This window comes from Oncorhynchus kisutch, linkage group LG18 (genome assembly GCF_002021735.2).
Source record: "Oncorhynchus kisutch isolate 150728-3 linkage group LG18, Okis_V2, whole genome shotgun sequence".
Classification (NCBI taxonomy): Eukaryota; Metazoa; Chordata; class Actinopteri; order Salmoniformes; family Salmonidae; genus Oncorhynchus; species Oncorhynchus kisutch.
In genome coordinates this window covers 28,744,891-28,761,141 of record NC_034191.2, presented here as the reverse complement: position 1 = coordinate 28,761,141, position 16,251 = coordinate 28,744,891, and the positions used below count along the sequence as shown (strand labels likewise).

Here is a 16,251-nt window from a genome sequence, read left to right as displayed (position 1 = left end):
CTTCATGAAATGGGTTTCCATGGCCGAGCAGCCGCACACAAGCCTAAGATCACCATGCGCAATGCCAAGCATCGGCTGGAGTGGTGTAAAGCTTGCCGCCATTGGACTCTGGAGCAGTGGAAACGTGTTCTCTGGAGGGAGGAATCAGGCTTCACCATCTGGCAGTCCAACGGACAAATCTGGGTTTGGCAGATGCCAGGTGAAAGCTACCTTCCCCAATGCATAGTGCCAACTGTAAAGTTTGATGGAGGAGGAATAATGGTCTGGGGCTGTTTTTCATGGTTCGGCTGTGCCCCTTAGTTCCAGTGAAGGACATCTTAACGCTACAGCATACAATGACTTTCTAGACAATCCTGTGCTTCCAACTTTGTGACCTTCCCCAACAGTTTGGGGAAGGCCCTTCCCTGTTTCAGTATGACAATGCCCCCATGCACAAAGCAAGGTCCGCACAGAAATGGTTTGTCGAGATCGGTGTGGAAGAACTTGACTGGCCTGCACAGAGCCCTGACCTCAAATCCCTCTAACACCTTTTGGACGAATTGCAATGCAGACTGCGAGCCAGGCCTAAACGTCCAACATCAGTGGCCAATCTCACTAATGCTCTTGTGGGTGAATTGAAGCAAGTCCCCACAGAAATGTTCCAACATCTAGTTGAAAGCCTTCCAAGAAGAGTGGATGCTGTTATGTCAGCAAAGGGGGGAACCAACTCCGTATTAATGCCCATGATTTTGGAATGAGATGTTCGATGAGCAGGTGTCCACATACTTTTGGTCATGTAGTGTATTTAGTCAAATGTGATGGAGGCTCTTTATCTTTTGAAGGAGAGCTGTGATTTAGAGTCCTTTCATTAGCTCCAACTGCTACTAACATCAGCAAGAAATCTCCCAATATGTTGTTGGTTACTACTAGGCATCGTATAAACAACAGAAAATGTAGTTTTACGACAGGCCATTTAATTTAACTGGAACGGGTTTACGTTTTCTCCCTTTCAGCATTGCATAGGATAGGTTTATTGTGCATATATTATATTGTGCAAGCCAGAATGGCCCGTAGGGTCATGTTTCTGTGGTGTACAAGTACAAGTACACCTCCTGGACAGGAGGCTAGTCTGTCAACGGGCTTGTAAAGGGCAGTTATAATGACAGTCTCATTACTGTTGGAAACAAGAGGCTGATCATTTGATGTCAGTTATAACACATACACACACACATTCATATACACACAAAAAAACTGTTGGATTTCGGGGATTAAGAATCTCCTGCTGAGATGAAACAAGATTCCTGTTTTCTCCCAACATTCTGGTAGCAGAAGCATGGACTTGGGATCAGCTGGGAGACTGAAAGCCAGGAAGCCTGAATAAAAGGAACTGATGGCATTTAAGATCTTGTTTGTGTAGAAGAGTTAATCCACTTCTTTACTTCAAAATAAAATGATTTTGCATGAGGATGAACATTAAACCTCAGGGTAAGCTTCCAGAGAAGACAAGCAAGCCAGGCCTGATACATCTACTTGCCAGACAACCCAGTCAAGTGTCTTGATAGATCTCTGAGTTTGAAAATACCTCCTCTGAGTCCCAAATGGCCTATGGGCCTTGGTCAAAAGTAGTGCACTATTTAAGGAATAGGGTACTATTTGGGACGCAAGTCAACCTCTCACAGCAATAGCAGAACTCCCTTTTGGACGTTAACAGGTCACAGACGTCCTGCTCTCCAGAACTCTCATAAACTCCTCTGAGTTGTTTGTTTAGCTCTACACAGCCATGCCCTTTAAACCTGGTTAGGGTCTGGGGTCTCCATGGCAGCTTTCTCTGTGTGTGGTGGCTGTACTGTACTGTCCCTAGACAGCCCGTCTGCAGTCTTCTGCAGGCCAACCAAACCTGGGGGATTTGTCTTGTTCTTCTCGGCGGCCGTCTGCCTGTCACGAGGCATATGGAGGGTGACGGTACAGTGTTGTGATTGCTGTCCTCACTTTATCACTGGGCTCAAGGGAGGGCTGTTTAATCTGCTCTCAGGGCCTACAAGAGGATTTGAGGGCAAGAGAGAGGGTGCAATTAGGGGCTGGGGATGGGTCAGGGGTGTACAGGGAAATAATAGGGTAATGCTGGGGGGGGGGGGGGGGGACTTTCACCCATGGAGGGGAAATGACCCTAATTAGAACTGGGGAGAAGGCTGTTGTCTGACCAGATAAGGGGGTGATTTTGAACATGTAATTAGGTGTGGGGCATACTCATCCAGCCTTCTGCTGTTTTGGTCCGCTGGCCTGCTGGATCGGATTTTGGCCTCCCTGCACTGCAGCACAACAGCTGTGGAGCCTAGGCTACTCTCACGGTATTAGAGACAGGGAAAGGATGGGAACCCATTGACATTTTAATGTGGTGATTATACTAAAAACGCTATGTGGTTACCGAGCAGTTCTGTCTGCAGTGCTTTCCCAACATGAGTGATTGGTTAGTTTGTAGTTTATCAGCCACTCACCCTGTATAATCATTGAATTTGCTTGTGAGAGCTGTGTTCAAGTCAGGCACTGTTATCTCTGACCTGTGTATCGTAGTAGGCACATATTTGTCTCCTGTGAAACTGTAGCCTAGTTGGAGTGAAACTGTTGGTATCAGTAATGCCGTTGGTTTGTGAGTGGACAGGGTGCAAGGTCCCTGCGGGTGACCAGGCTGTACTGTATGTATGCAAAGTAATTTTCCCTTTTTTCAGTGTTACAATAACAATATTGTTGATCCTCTCACAGTGCTGAGTGATTGGAAGTGGGCATTGAAGTAGTCAAGGGCATTGAACAGTCATTAGTGCAACCTTACTCTCCACTGTAAGAAGGTCTTCAAGTAGTCATAGAAATGGTTTGTCAAGAGAAGGGGAAGACTTGTATAGAAGCTATTATTAATCCAATGCCCCCTCCTCTCTGCTAATGTGCTGTCACAAAGCGGCAGTGAGCTCCACAAACAAGCGGGCTGTAGAGTCGGGGAGCATTATGAACAGCGGGCCAAGCAGATGAATGCGTGGCTGCAGGACGTTCTCTGCAAAGCAGGGAGGGAATAATCCTGACAGGCTGTGACTATGTTTTTTCGACTGTCTGCCTCTCTGTGTCAGACAGAGCAGAGGAGCAGCCTGGGTGGGTCCTTTACCTGTAAACCCTTCTTTCCTGCGCTGCTTACATCTCCCCTGTCTAGTCCAGCAAGGAACCCCTTTCTGTCTGTTCCTATTTCCTTTCTCTTTATGGGGGAAGAGTCACCACACAGCCCCACGTACCAAATGGCCCCCTATTCCCTATACAGTGCACTACTTTTGTGGGCCCTGGTAAAAAAAAATAGTGCACTATATAGGGAGTAGGGTGTTGTTTGGGATGTAGCCCACAGCTCTGCGTCATGCAGTCCGGCCCTGTGGCTCTAAAACGCATAATCAACATCAAATAGATGAGGCTCTAATGATGGAGATTAGTAAATTATTTCACAGTACATATGAGATGTTCTGCTGACTGGGCTCTTTCACCTGGTGATCGACAGATTTTTTTTTTTACAGACGCATTGTTTATTAATTGCTCTCCAGCTCCCTGCTGACAGAGTGACCCTAATGGACTGGAATTACTGTCGTCTCGTAATGCATTAACCTCCCCCTCCCTCACCTCTCTCTCTCTCCCTCCCTCCCCCTTCCCCTGTCATCCCTCTGGTCTGTTGTTCTGCATGCAGCTGATTCCACAGCAGCTGGAGAGGCAGGCCAGGCAGCCCAGCCGGGGCAAAGTGCAGGATGATCACTGATCATGTGTTCCACCACCACATGGCCCTGGGTCTCTGGTCCACTCCCTGGGGGCCTCAAGCTCTGTCAATTGACATTGAGGCCAACTAGATTCCAGGGTGTAACAATGGCCACGGGGACCCTGGTCAATAGGGACGTTGCATGCATCCCAAATGGCAACTTATACCCTACATAGTGCAAAAGTAGTCCCCATAATGGGAGGCACCCATTGTAGGACCCTGGGAGCAGAGACCACTGCCCTCCCTGCCCCCTTCGGGCTCTTTGTTTTCCTATTAATCTATTAATGTACTTTAGAGAATGGAGAGGTCAGCTTTTTTTTCTGTTGTTTACCTCGTACATGGTGATAGTAGGACAGATGGAGCTTCAGGGCCTTGTGGCTTCAACCCAAAACACTGAGGTTATTTTAGTCCCCCTCTCACACCCGTGGGCAATGAAAAGGTATGCAAAGCAAGGGAGCATTTCACCATGAGTGTTACAGTACCTCTATCAATTGTTGCAAAATTCTTGCCTGGCTGCGGCCTATGAAAATTACATTACGATCCCATATATGTGCACTGGGCCACGAGGAAAGGGAAGTACATTCTCATCTCATGTCACTGATTGACTGACCCTCTTGATCCATGTCCCAGCCACCACTATGGCTCAGCAGGGGGCCTGCAGCCCACCACTTCACTACAGACACGTCTCTTTAAGGGGTGCACATATCGCACCGAATGTGGATTTCCCTTGTCTACCATTCATTTAGCGCGCGGTTGATGTCTGACTGCTGACATTTTCACGCGATTGTACATGTAAAATCAGTTTGCACTCGGTTCCCCTGTATTCTCGCAAGGCAAAATCTCAGGGGATCTGCCACTGATGGCCCTTTAAAGTTGCTCTTTGTGTCACTTATTGACTCGCTTCGCTGTAAATCAAATAAAATGCCATTGGACACGTACACATATTTAGCAGATGTTATTTCAGGTGTAGCTAAATGCTTGTAAGAAATAACCCCCAAAAAACAAAATACTGCAAAGTTGCTCTGTCAGCGCCTTCTTTGTAGATCTACTGCATAGTACATCTATGGGCTCAACACGGTGAGCCCCCCCCCCCCCCCCCCCACTGCCTGCCTACACTACTGACATCATCTGTATTATTTACTAGAGTGAATATTTCATGGTGGCATCAGGACTGGGGACGTGCTGAGTTGTTACCAGAGGGCCACCACCACCCATCTCATGGCAGGCCACCCATCTCTTCCTGCTCTTGGTAAAAGGCAGCTAAATCAAGGCAGGCAGGGAGTGTTTCATTTTTGGCGTTGCCAGTGTGATAAAACCAGAGATCTCAGATCTTAATTTGGGTTTTATTGTCGCTGGAGAAAAGAGAGAAGGGAGGGTACAAAGTTGCCGGCCTCCTGCTCTTTATAGGAAGCAGGAAGCTTCTTCACACACGCTCAGAATGTCATCCCCCTGCCTTTAAAAAGAGGGGTAAAAATGAACACCTTTGACATGACAGCGAGAGAGAAAGGGAGGGGTAGGGGCGGGGGAGAGAAGCCCTTAATGTATTATAGATAGACAGATCAGGCTGCAACTTCTTCTCTTTTACTCTCCAGTAATACAACTGTGAATTTGTGGAAATACATCCCTGGAGGGAGGGAACATGAAAGGGAAACTTCATCAAAGTTAGTGGCTCAGAGAAACTAAGCTAGCTTTATTGTACAGTTCAGTGTGGTTGGGATGGGTGTGTGAGAGAAGAGAATGGGTGTGCGGGTGCTTTTTGAAGGCAACTGGAAGAGAGGCAAGGGCACTATGTGTGGACCTCTTAGGACAGTGGTACCCTGTCATGAAAATGGATTGTCAATGATTATTAACGTGTCCTTTCCTTCTTATGTCTTACAGTGAGGGGGTCTTCAAGTGCCCAGAGGACCAGCTGCCCCTAGACTATGCCAAGGTACGGTTAAAACTCACTTATCCACTTTCTCACATGTCCCTGACAGTCCCACCCATTCAAGTTTGAGTACGATCGGTGTGCCAGTTAACCAATACTTAAGCCTACAACCATAGTTAAGCCTACAAACACGCCCCAATCAACAGAATTCACCCTCACTTTCTGATGTGCTCCTTCTTACAAAATCATGTCTCTGGGCTACCCAGTAACTTCCCCATACAACACACGTATTATGAATGTAAATCTGTGTGTTGTACCACGTCCTGGTCAGGCTGAGATGAGGCCTTATTTTAACTGTGAATCTGAAGTGGTGTGACCTAAATGCCACTTTTGACCAAAAGTAGTGAACTATATAGGGAATAGGGTGCCATTTGGGAAACCGCAAGGGCACATGAGTCACCCTGTCCCTTACCCCAGACCCATAGACCAACAGACAGAGGGCTCAGGCAGCTAGCTAGCCATCCTCTTATAGGCCCACTAATTGCGCTAACGAAGGACCACAGGCTACTCATTCCCCTTGGAATGTCAGGGTTGATGACGGTCCGTTTCTCAGTGCACAAAACAGTTCACTCTCGCACACTACTGTCAACATGGAAGTTTTACAGTTTTATACAGTACCCATGAAAAACAAATGGGCAGACATGATTACACAACCGGAGAGTAGCTGGGGAGTGGTAAAAGCACTCTCCAGCCTAACAGCCAAAGTCAAAGGTTGTGGTATATTTTTAAGTATTGCATTGCTGGAGAAAAGCAGGGTATTGCGTTGATCTGACAGAAAAGAGAGGCAAAATCACTAAAACAGTAGCTCTCCTAAAACTCTTCAACCCGGTCCAGAGAAAGAATACCACATCTAAATCTCTTTAATTCAACTTTTGGCTTCTTACTCCGTCTTTTATTTTAAGCATTTAATCAGATTGTACAGGGGGGTGTATGGTGGCAGTCTATTCGTAATGAAAGAATGACTCTCTCACAAACTTGATTTCCCCACTGTGCCAGAGAGTGCAGCGAAAGGATAAGGACTTAATTCTGCTCTGTGCATGAGAGGACCCCAAGCTTAACGCTTAACAAAGGAATTAAAACACCAATGACCACTAATTCATCATCTCAGTTACTGTACAGTCTCACTGGCTAGTTTTCCCATGAATTAATGAATTGCCCATACAGTAGGCCCACCATGCTCTATACTAGAACATTAGCATGCTAAAGTGTGTTAGGAGTTCAGAGGCAGTCCAGTGAGGTGGTGAGGTCAGTGGGGTAGCGCTGCTTATGCAGAGCTGCGAGCGCTAGCGAAGCTCTTAAGGAGACTGTAGTCACGACAGAGAAGCAGTACACGGGTCCCCACAGGGAGGACGTGCTCATTGCACACCTGTCAGACACTGGTATTCACTGATACCTTCACAGCCTCCCAGTCACCTGTAAAATACACCCTGCTGGTGACTAGGGTTGCGTCCCAAATGGCACCCTATTCCCTATATCGTACACTTCTATTGACCAGAACCCTGTGAGCCCTGGCCAAAAGTAGTGCAGTATATAGGGAATAGGGTGCCGTTTGGGACACAGTCCAGCTCCCTGGGTACAGCTCATTACACTATGTCCCTGTCCTTGCCCTCTCCTGAACACATCTCAATTCTAATAATGCTCTCATTTCACCCAGGCAGTGCAACAAGTCATTCAAAGACCGCAGCTGACTGTCTATTCCAAAACACACACACACACACACAGACACACACACACACACAGACACACAGACACACATACACACAGACAGACAGACAGACAGCTTTAGTTCCATGATCCTCCAGGGACTATGTTATTAAAAGGTCTTTATTGCAGTCCCCCGCAGACTCCCAGGCTGGAACAATAAGGGAGTGTTAAGGTTTACTTTAGAGGATTTGGTTTCTTTGTCATCTTGGCTCAGCACGTGATTTCCAGTAGAAATAGTATTGCAGTTATCTGCTTCAATCACTCACCATGCATTATTATGCTGCGTACATGCTGCAGTACATTGTAAGAGACAGTGCTGTTCTGTAGCACAATACAATACTTGCTTTATTGGTCCATTTGCACAGATAACCTATTCTTTATTTGTTGCTGTCATAGTACCCAACCTGACACACAACACACACATCACAGACTGGGAGCAACACACACATTCTCTGCCGTAGTGCTGAGCTCTTTTCAAATGGAAAGATTCTTCTCTACTTTATATTTTGGTGACTTGAAGGCAGTTTTCATTACAGCATGGTGAATGTGATATATAATTCATCCTCACTAGTTAAACTACTGTAGCACACAGCTTTTATTTGAGATGACATAACAGTTCATGTAAGTTAATGGACCAGTAAATGTTGCCAAGTCAGGAGAGTGAAAAGTTTTACCTCAGATCTACTTTTGGCCCTAATGTATTATTCACTGGACCCTTTCTAATTCCACTGCACACTTACCGTTTATAATTTTGACTTTTACCGTTCTAATAGGGTGACGAGAACATACACATTTACAGTGTACTTATTTATGTCTAAAGAAAACATTTAGGCTATGGTAAAACCATAGTATCTCAATGTTTTGATTCATAGCCTATAGAGAAAGAGACCGCCTCTCTTATGAAGGCGTGTGACTACAGTTGAGCTGTTATTTGTTTTAGGGACAGCTTTGACATTTTGAGGAAGTTCCTTTTCTCCTCGTGTGACAGAGGCAGCCTGGGCAACATATGGACGGAGATTCATGCAGTGCTGCCTCACAAGGGTTGTCACGGAGAGCGTGTGTGTGTGTTTGTGTGGCCTAAATCTGTAAATCCAGAGGATACTGTTCTTTAGGGAGCAGATTTGGCTTGATTGGATAGAGAAGGACCTCATCCTTCTTGATCAGTGACTATGGGGTGTTCTCTCCCTCCTTCCTCACTTTAATTCTCTCTCTGATGTTTTCTACATTTCGTGAACTATAATTCCATAAACATTGCAGTATGTGTTCTTGTGTTCACAGAAGTTCAATTGTTATTCCTAATTTTGGGCCTGATTCATTCGTCATTCATGTCCAGGACTAGTACTTTGAATTTCCTCTTCTGCTGTTTTGCTGTTGGTCGCTAAGACCCTCTTTGTCAAGGCTTCAGTGTATTATTAACACACTTAGTTAGGCATCAACATGATAATCATTCCTAACTGCTGGAAACACCCTTTGTCTTAATCAGTGACACACTATATTAGTTTGAGTGTTGCCCTGGGTGCGGCCACTATTCCCCCACACTGTCCCCATAAAATAACCACACCATCCAGGGTTTATACTGCAGTTATCCCAGTGTGACCCGATGCCTGTGTTTTCCAGTCAGTATTAAGGAGATAGCTTCCTGTACAGGCAGTGTACTTGTACGTCAACCTGGACAAGGCGTATCTATACCTGTGAGCCAGTGCTGATCATGTCCTCATGGTTGTGTCATGGCTACAGATCTACCCTGACCCAGAGCTGGAGCAGCAGATCCTGGCTCTGCCCATCCGCTGCATCCACAGTGAGGAAGGCTGTCGCTGGACCGGACAGATGAAGCAGCTCCAGGTCAGTAGCTGCCTGCCTGGCTTTCTTACCCTTTTTTTTAACCTCTCTCTCACTCATCCTCTCCCTCTCTCATCCTGTCTAAGATACCTTTTTTATGACCATAGCCCTGTGTCTCGTGCCTCCAGTGTGTTGGGTTATCTGCTAGCGCAGGCCTGGCTAAATGCAGGCTGAGAGAGCGTGTTGGTGTCTTGCTGCTGACACATTCCTCTCCCCCCTCCCTCCGTCTCCCTCAGGGTCACTTCTCCACCTGCGCCTTCAATGTGATTCCCTGCCCCAACCGCTGCTCCATCAAGCTGACGCGCCGTGACCTGCCCGACCACCTGCAGCACGACTGCCCCAAGCGCAAGGTCAAGTGCGAGTTCTGCGGGAGCGAGTTCACCGGGGAGGCCTATGAGGTAAATAAACAACAACAAGCAGAGACCTACTTTTTCTTTTTTCTAATTTTACAGAGTAGCACTAGCAAGTAAACAACCTGGTTAAGGCCACATTTTTCACTGAGTGAATAGTAGTCTTTGTAGTGTCTACTCCAGGAAGCCAAGTATGTAAATTACGCTAGCTTTTGATGGTGGCAGTGAATTTAGAAATAACACGTTTGTTGGCGTGAGGAGAGAGATGTAGAACTGTGCACCTTTCATACTGTGTTTTTCTCTCCGTCCAGAGAAGTGGTGCCTCAGAGTTAAAGTTAGCCTCTCTCCCTTTCACTAACACCTCTGTTACTGTTTACAGGCTGCCCCTCCTCTGTTTATACAGACCCAATGTGGCCTTTCCACCATAACAGAATCATTAATATGTCTCCAGCTTTTTATAGGAAAGTCAGTTGTTCATTTTCAGTGGCAGTGGGATCATAAAATTGGCCCTTGAATGTTTTGGTACACCTACTGGAGAGCTCTTCTTTGACTACACCCATTCAGCATCGTTCACACCCTCTTAAGCCTTACACGGAACCCAAACCGTCTGCGTGTGTGCGCCATTGTGCATAAATTCATTTTGTCCACCTATACCAAACGCAATCACGACATGCAGGTTAAAATATCAAAACAAACTCTGAACTAATTACATTAAATTGGGGACAGGTCAAAAAGCATTAACCATTTATGCCAGTTAGCTAGTTAGCTTGCACTTGCTAGCTAATTTGTCCTGGGATATAAACATTGGGATGTTATTTTACCTGAAATGCACAAGGTCCTCTACTCCGACAATTAATCCACACATAAAAAGGCCAACAGAATCGTTTCTAGTCATCTCTTCTACTTCCAGGCTTTTTCGTCTTTGAACTTATATGGTGATTGGTATCTAAACTTTCATAGTATTACCACGACGACCAGCTACACAGTTCGTCTTTCAATCACCCACGTGGGTATAACCAATGAGGAGATGGCACGTGAGTACCTGCTTCTATAAACCATTTCCATTAGGAAATGGGAGAGGCAGGACTTGCAGCGGGATCTGCGTCAGAAATAGAAATTACTCATATTTTAGCCCTTGGCAACGCAGACGCTCGTTGACGCGTGCGAGCAATGTGGGTGCAATAATTGAATAACATAGATTTCTAAATGTATTATGCAACGTGAGCGGTTATTCATGGTACTTGCCCCACCCGTTAAGGATTCACATAATCCCAACCAATACTACTAGTGATGCAAACTGATTGTAATAGCTAGCCACCATCCATGAATCTGCAGGTAGCTAAAGTTAACCAACTAAGTTCAATGTTAGCTAACTAGCTAACATTAGGCTATAACTAGCAATGATAATGGCTTTCTGAGATACAAATAATATTACTACACAGATCATACACTTAACGTTAAATAGTGAGCCAGCCAGCTAACTAGCTAACAGTTTGCTATAACTTGCAACGAAAATTACTTTCTGACCAAATTAGAAAACAAAAGATAGCTAAAAATGTTGCTAGATTCGAACCAGTATACAGCCGCCTGTGTTCTCTTTTCGGCTTCCACTGGGCATTCCACTGATTTCAAAACTTAGTCAACTTCTTCCGTGACAACAACACTGATCGCTATTTCTTCCCCATTACTTTCATCAGAAGATTCTATAATGTCTGGTTCAATGAAAAGGTTTTTACCTAAATCAGGGATTTCCTCATCGTCTGATTCATTTTCAGAGTCTGAGAGAGTCAGCATGGCACGATCGTTCTCCAGAAAGTAGTCCATCAGGAGGCCTCCCGAGTGGCGCAGTGGTCTAAGGCACTGCGGCTAGCTGTGCTACCAGAGACTCTGGGTTTGAGCCCAGGCTCTGTCGCAGCCGGCCGCGACCAGGAGGTCCATGGGGCGACGCACAATTGGCCTAGCGTCGTCCGGGTTAGGGAGGGTTTGGCCAGTAGGGATATCCTTGTCTCATCGCGCACTAGCGAGTCCTGAGGCGGGCCGGGCGCATGCATGCTAACCACGTCGCTAGGTATACGGTGTTTCCTCCGACACATTGGTGCGGCTGGCTTCCGGGTTGGATGCGCGCTGTGTTAAGAAGCAGTGAGGCTTGGCTGGGTTGTGTACAGTGTTTCCTCCGACACATTGGTGCGGCTGGCTTCCGGGTTGGATGCGCGCTGTGTTAAGAAGCAGTGAGGCTTGGCTGGGTTGTGTACAGTGTTTCCTCCGACACATTGGTGCGGCTGGCTTCCGGGTCGGATGCGCGCTGTGTTAAGAAGCAGTGAGGCTTGGCTGGGTTGTGTACAGTGTTTCCTCCGACACATTGGTGCGGCTGGCTTCCGGGTCGGATGCGCGCTGTGTTAAGAAGCAGTGAGGCTTGGTTGGGTTGTGTTTCGGAGGACGCATGGCTCTCGACCTTCGTCTCTCCCGAGCCCGTACGGGAGTTGTAGCGATGTGACAAGACAGTAACTACTAATAATTGGATACCACGAAATTGGGGAGAAAAAGGGGGTAAAAAGAATACAAAAAATAATTTTAAAAGAAAGTAGTCAATCCCAAATTTTCCCACTGATCTTTATCGAAAGCGCCTATTAAATTCAGGGCAGCAATGTTGAGAGCAGTAGCAGAACTTTTGCAGTTCTCCATGATATCTTTCATGAAAGCAGCAGTAGCAAGGATTATCTACACATACTAAGCTGCTCATGTTATACACAGAAGCACGCTACATGGCAGACCGATCCAAACTTATCTTTTGGCATGTCCAGCCCATCCATCTCAGCCAATCATGGCTAGCGGTTCTGGTCTTTTTCCATGGCTAAACCAACTAGGCTCGTAATTTAACAATTTCATTTGTATTTACAGATGGCGTACACGTTTGTTATTAAGGCACATGAAAGTTCACATGTTCCAGAAAGCAATTATGATAATTTTGATTTTAAAACAAAGTTTACTTTCAAATGCCTCGCCTGTGAAGTAGTGACGTGTGACATACGACTAGCTTCTTGAAACGGGTCACAAAAATTATGAACTGCGCTGGAAGCTTGTTAGTTTTACTAGTAGTTTTGCTGGTAGTTTAGTTGGTTGTGATGATGTCACTGCTTGTGTTGTGACCTGTGTGTGTGTGTGTGTCCTGCCTTCTCTCCCAGAACCATCAGGGTATCTGTCCCCAGGAGAGTGTGTACTGTGAGAATAAGTGTGGTGCGCGGATGATGCGCCGCCTCCTGTCCCAGCACAGTCTGGCTGAGTGTCCCAAGCGCACGCAGCCCTGCAAGTACTGTGGCAAGGAGTTTGTCTTCGACACCATCCAGGTTAGTCACCAACATCAACACAACTCCTCTGACCGAACAAGCTCTAGGACTTCTTCCTTCCCTACATTCTCTTGCATATCCTGTTTTACAATCACATTTGTCATCACTTGATTAATGGCTACATTTTATTTTCCATAAATGTAGTATTTGTATTACTGCTTGGAAGGCCAGACCTAAATTAGTGCCCAAACTCAGACCTGTGAGAATGAAGTGTTTTGAAGGTTTATTCCGGAGGTTTGTTATGATTCCTTCCCCTATTTCACTGTGTGTGATGAAGGAACAGTGCAGTCTGTCCTGGATGAAGGAGGGTTCTCAGTCTCTGTAGAGGGGGATGGCCCTGGGCCCACAGCTGCATGAACACTGGCTTTCATGGTGCCCACTACTCTGTGCCAGCCCGCTGTGCCTGCTGCTGTTTGTGCTGGCATTGCCCACCCTCGGGCAGCACCTGTCACCTCTCTGCACACATCCTGTCCTCAGGCCCAGTGGCCGGCCACTCGCCCTCTCCTCTCATACCCACAGTTTATTCATCATGTCTCCCTCTCAGAGCACATGCTTTATGAGTTCAGCTCCATAATCAACTCGTTTATCTCATTCATACATTTTAATAGACAGCCATTATGATATGATATGATACACTGCGTTTCTTAATCACTCATACAGTGATTTTGCTGTGCAAAGGGCTTCATGTTGTCTTGTCGATGCTCTTTCTCTTAATTGGTGGCAAAGATGCTTGCATGATACATGATTTAAAAAATGTATCCCAATATATTTTTTATCTATCTGGCTGTATACATCTGGTACATTTCCAGAAATGTTGATTGATGTGCATTTTATCTATGTCAAATGAATGTAATGAATGTAATAAATGTAATAACTTTTTTCTACCCTCCAGAACCATCAGTACCACTGCCCTCGGTTTCCAGTCGCATGTCCAAACCAGTGTGGCACCCCCAACATAGCCCGGGAGGACTTGGCCAATCACGTGAAGGAGAACTGTGGCAGTGCCCTCATCCTCTGCCCCTTCAAAGATGCCGGCTGCAAACACAGGGTAAGGCTGACCTGCTGCTCTGTAGCTGGTTTTCATTACTTCAGACCCTCAAAGAGAAAAACTTTGATTCTAGCTTTTTGCAAGAGGCATAGTTTTATTTTTCATTACTGCCCACTGCTTTATTGATGTCACGTTTAATAATTTTCCACTCTCGGGTAGTTTTTTGTGCATATTTCCAAAATTATATTTGGATTATTATGCTTCATGCTCCGGTTGAGTTGAAACCCTGTAACTTATGTCCAAGGGGATGATTATCTTCAACATACAGAGCCGTCTGCCTGTCCTGCCTCTAGGCTCTATTTTAATGAGAGTCACACGTTTTCTCTGCTATGACAGCGCATTTTAGTCTATTTTTGAAACTGACGTCAATCTGAGAAAATGTGGAGAGCTCCCAGAGTCAGAGCAGACAGGCTTCATGCTTTGTGTTTGAAATGGGCGTTTGGAAAGCTCAGTCCATAGCAATGCAGATGGTCTGACAAAATGCATCAGGATAGAGAGTACAACCAAGCGTGCAGATGTTCAGTACACCAAACACAAATGTGTATGGCAGGGCTCCCAAAAGAGCAGCTGATTAGCAGACGGCCACAGGCTTGAATGTGAAACTCAAACAGACAAAACAATCTAGTGTGCTGTGCCACATTATTAAATCCAACATATTTCTATACAGCGTTTGTACTATACAGAGTTTCACCCTCCTTGCTACATACAGTGAGTGACGTCTCCCTAACTAGTCTCTCCTCTCTTCTTGCAGTGCCCAAAACTGGCGATCGGGCGTCACCTGGAGGACACGACCAAGTCCCACCTGACCATGATGTGCAGCCTGGTGGGGCGCCAGCGACAGGAGATCCTTGAGCTGCGGAGGGAGATGGAGGAGCTGTCAGTCAGCAACGATGGAGTGCTCATCTGGAAGCTCAGCGATTACTCCCGGAAACTCCAGGAGGCCAAGCTTCGGAATAACCATGAGTTCTTCAGTCCGCCCTTCTACACCCATCGCTACGGCTACAAGCTGCAGGTGTCTGCGTTTCTCAACGGTAACGGCAGTGGGGAGGGCTCGCACCTGTCCATCTACATCCGGGTGCTGCCGGGGGAGTACGACAACCTGCTCGAGTGGCCCTTCTCATACAAGGTGACCTTCTCCATCATGGATCAGAGCGACCCGTCGCTGTCCAAGCCCCAACACATCACAGAGACCTTCAACCCTGACCCCAACTGGAAGAACTTCCAGAAGCCGTGCAGCACCCGTAACTCGCTGGATGAGAGCACCCTGGGCTTCGGCTACCCCAAGTTCATCTCCCACGACGAGATCAAGAAGAGGAACTATGTCCGGGACAACTCCCTCTTCCTCAAGGCTTCCATAGAGATCCCCCAGAAGATCATGGCCTGAGGGATAGCTGGTTTTGGTTTATCAGGAGGGAAGGGAGGGTGAAAGACAGGCTTGAGACTGATATGACACTTATCTTGAGAACTTCACCACACTTATTCTTTAGACACTGACTGACTGTCCATATCCATATAGCCACTCCACTGTAGGAGCTGCTAGTCTGTTGGCTTGTGTTGGAGGACTGGACTGGAGGATCCCGCTATATTTAAATGGTAGAGAATTCTAAGTGTTAGGTCTGCAGAAACCATCACTCTCTGATTCTTATTTGTAAATGTTTATTTTCTAACATTTTTCTTCTCAATCTGCAACAAAAAGCCTTGGAAATCGACAGTGCCTCGAAAGTTTATTTTAAGTTATATTTTGTTGTTTTTCTACAGCACAGATGTAAATATTAAGAAATGATTGAGAGATGTTCTGGGGCTGGAAGGCGTTCTTAAGCCTTTGCACTTAGAAATCATGGTTGGCTCTGGTTTGAACCATCCCATCTAATCACGAGCGGTCCAAAGAATAGGGCAAAGCTCAGGCTAGTGGAAGAAGCTCATCACACTCTCAAGCCCAACTGCCGTTTGTTTACATGCTCTTATAGTATCTCCCACTGATCCTTTAACAAATTCAAAGCTCTTGGTTAGCAAATTTGAGATTGCTGTTAAGCCCTTTGTCAGCAAACAATATTACAGCTGTGAATTAAGTGTGTCACTGTTCTATCACTCTGTCTACAATTCGTAATTTGGCACATTCTATAATGCTTAGAAGGAGAGGATCATGATCTTTAGACAAAAAACAATTTGTCACAGGCAGATTTATAAGCCTCTAAAATACATCTCCTGTGGGGTCCCGAGAAGATAGATACAGTAGATGGGTTCCTATGCTTTGCTGGTCAAAGATGCTAATGTACAGTATG

At 46.1% G+C, this 16,251-nt stretch overlaps 1 protein-coding gene across 1 annotated transcript in view; it reads left to right on the top strand.

The window, feature by feature from the left end:
• Positions 1-16,047, top strand: part of traf4a (tnf receptor-associated factor 4a) — a 50,711-nt gene extending 34,664 nt beyond the window's left edge. Inside the window, exons 2-7 of the mRNA XM_020508045.2 lie at positions 5,636-5,687; positions 9,126-9,230; positions 9,464-9,625; positions 12,760-12,921; positions 13,814-13,969; positions 14,721-16,047. Coding sequence (XP_020363634.1) covers positions 5,636-5,687; positions 9,126-9,230; positions 9,464-9,625; positions 12,760-12,921; positions 13,814-13,969; positions 14,721-15,353 — 1,270 coding nt within the window. The 3' untranslated portion in view covers positions 15,354-16,047. The remainder of the gene's footprint in view (positions 1-5,635; positions 5,688-9,125; positions 9,231-9,463; positions 9,626-12,759; positions 12,922-13,813; positions 13,970-14,720) is intronic.
• The last annotated feature ends 204 nt before the right edge of the window (positions 16,048-16,251 follow it).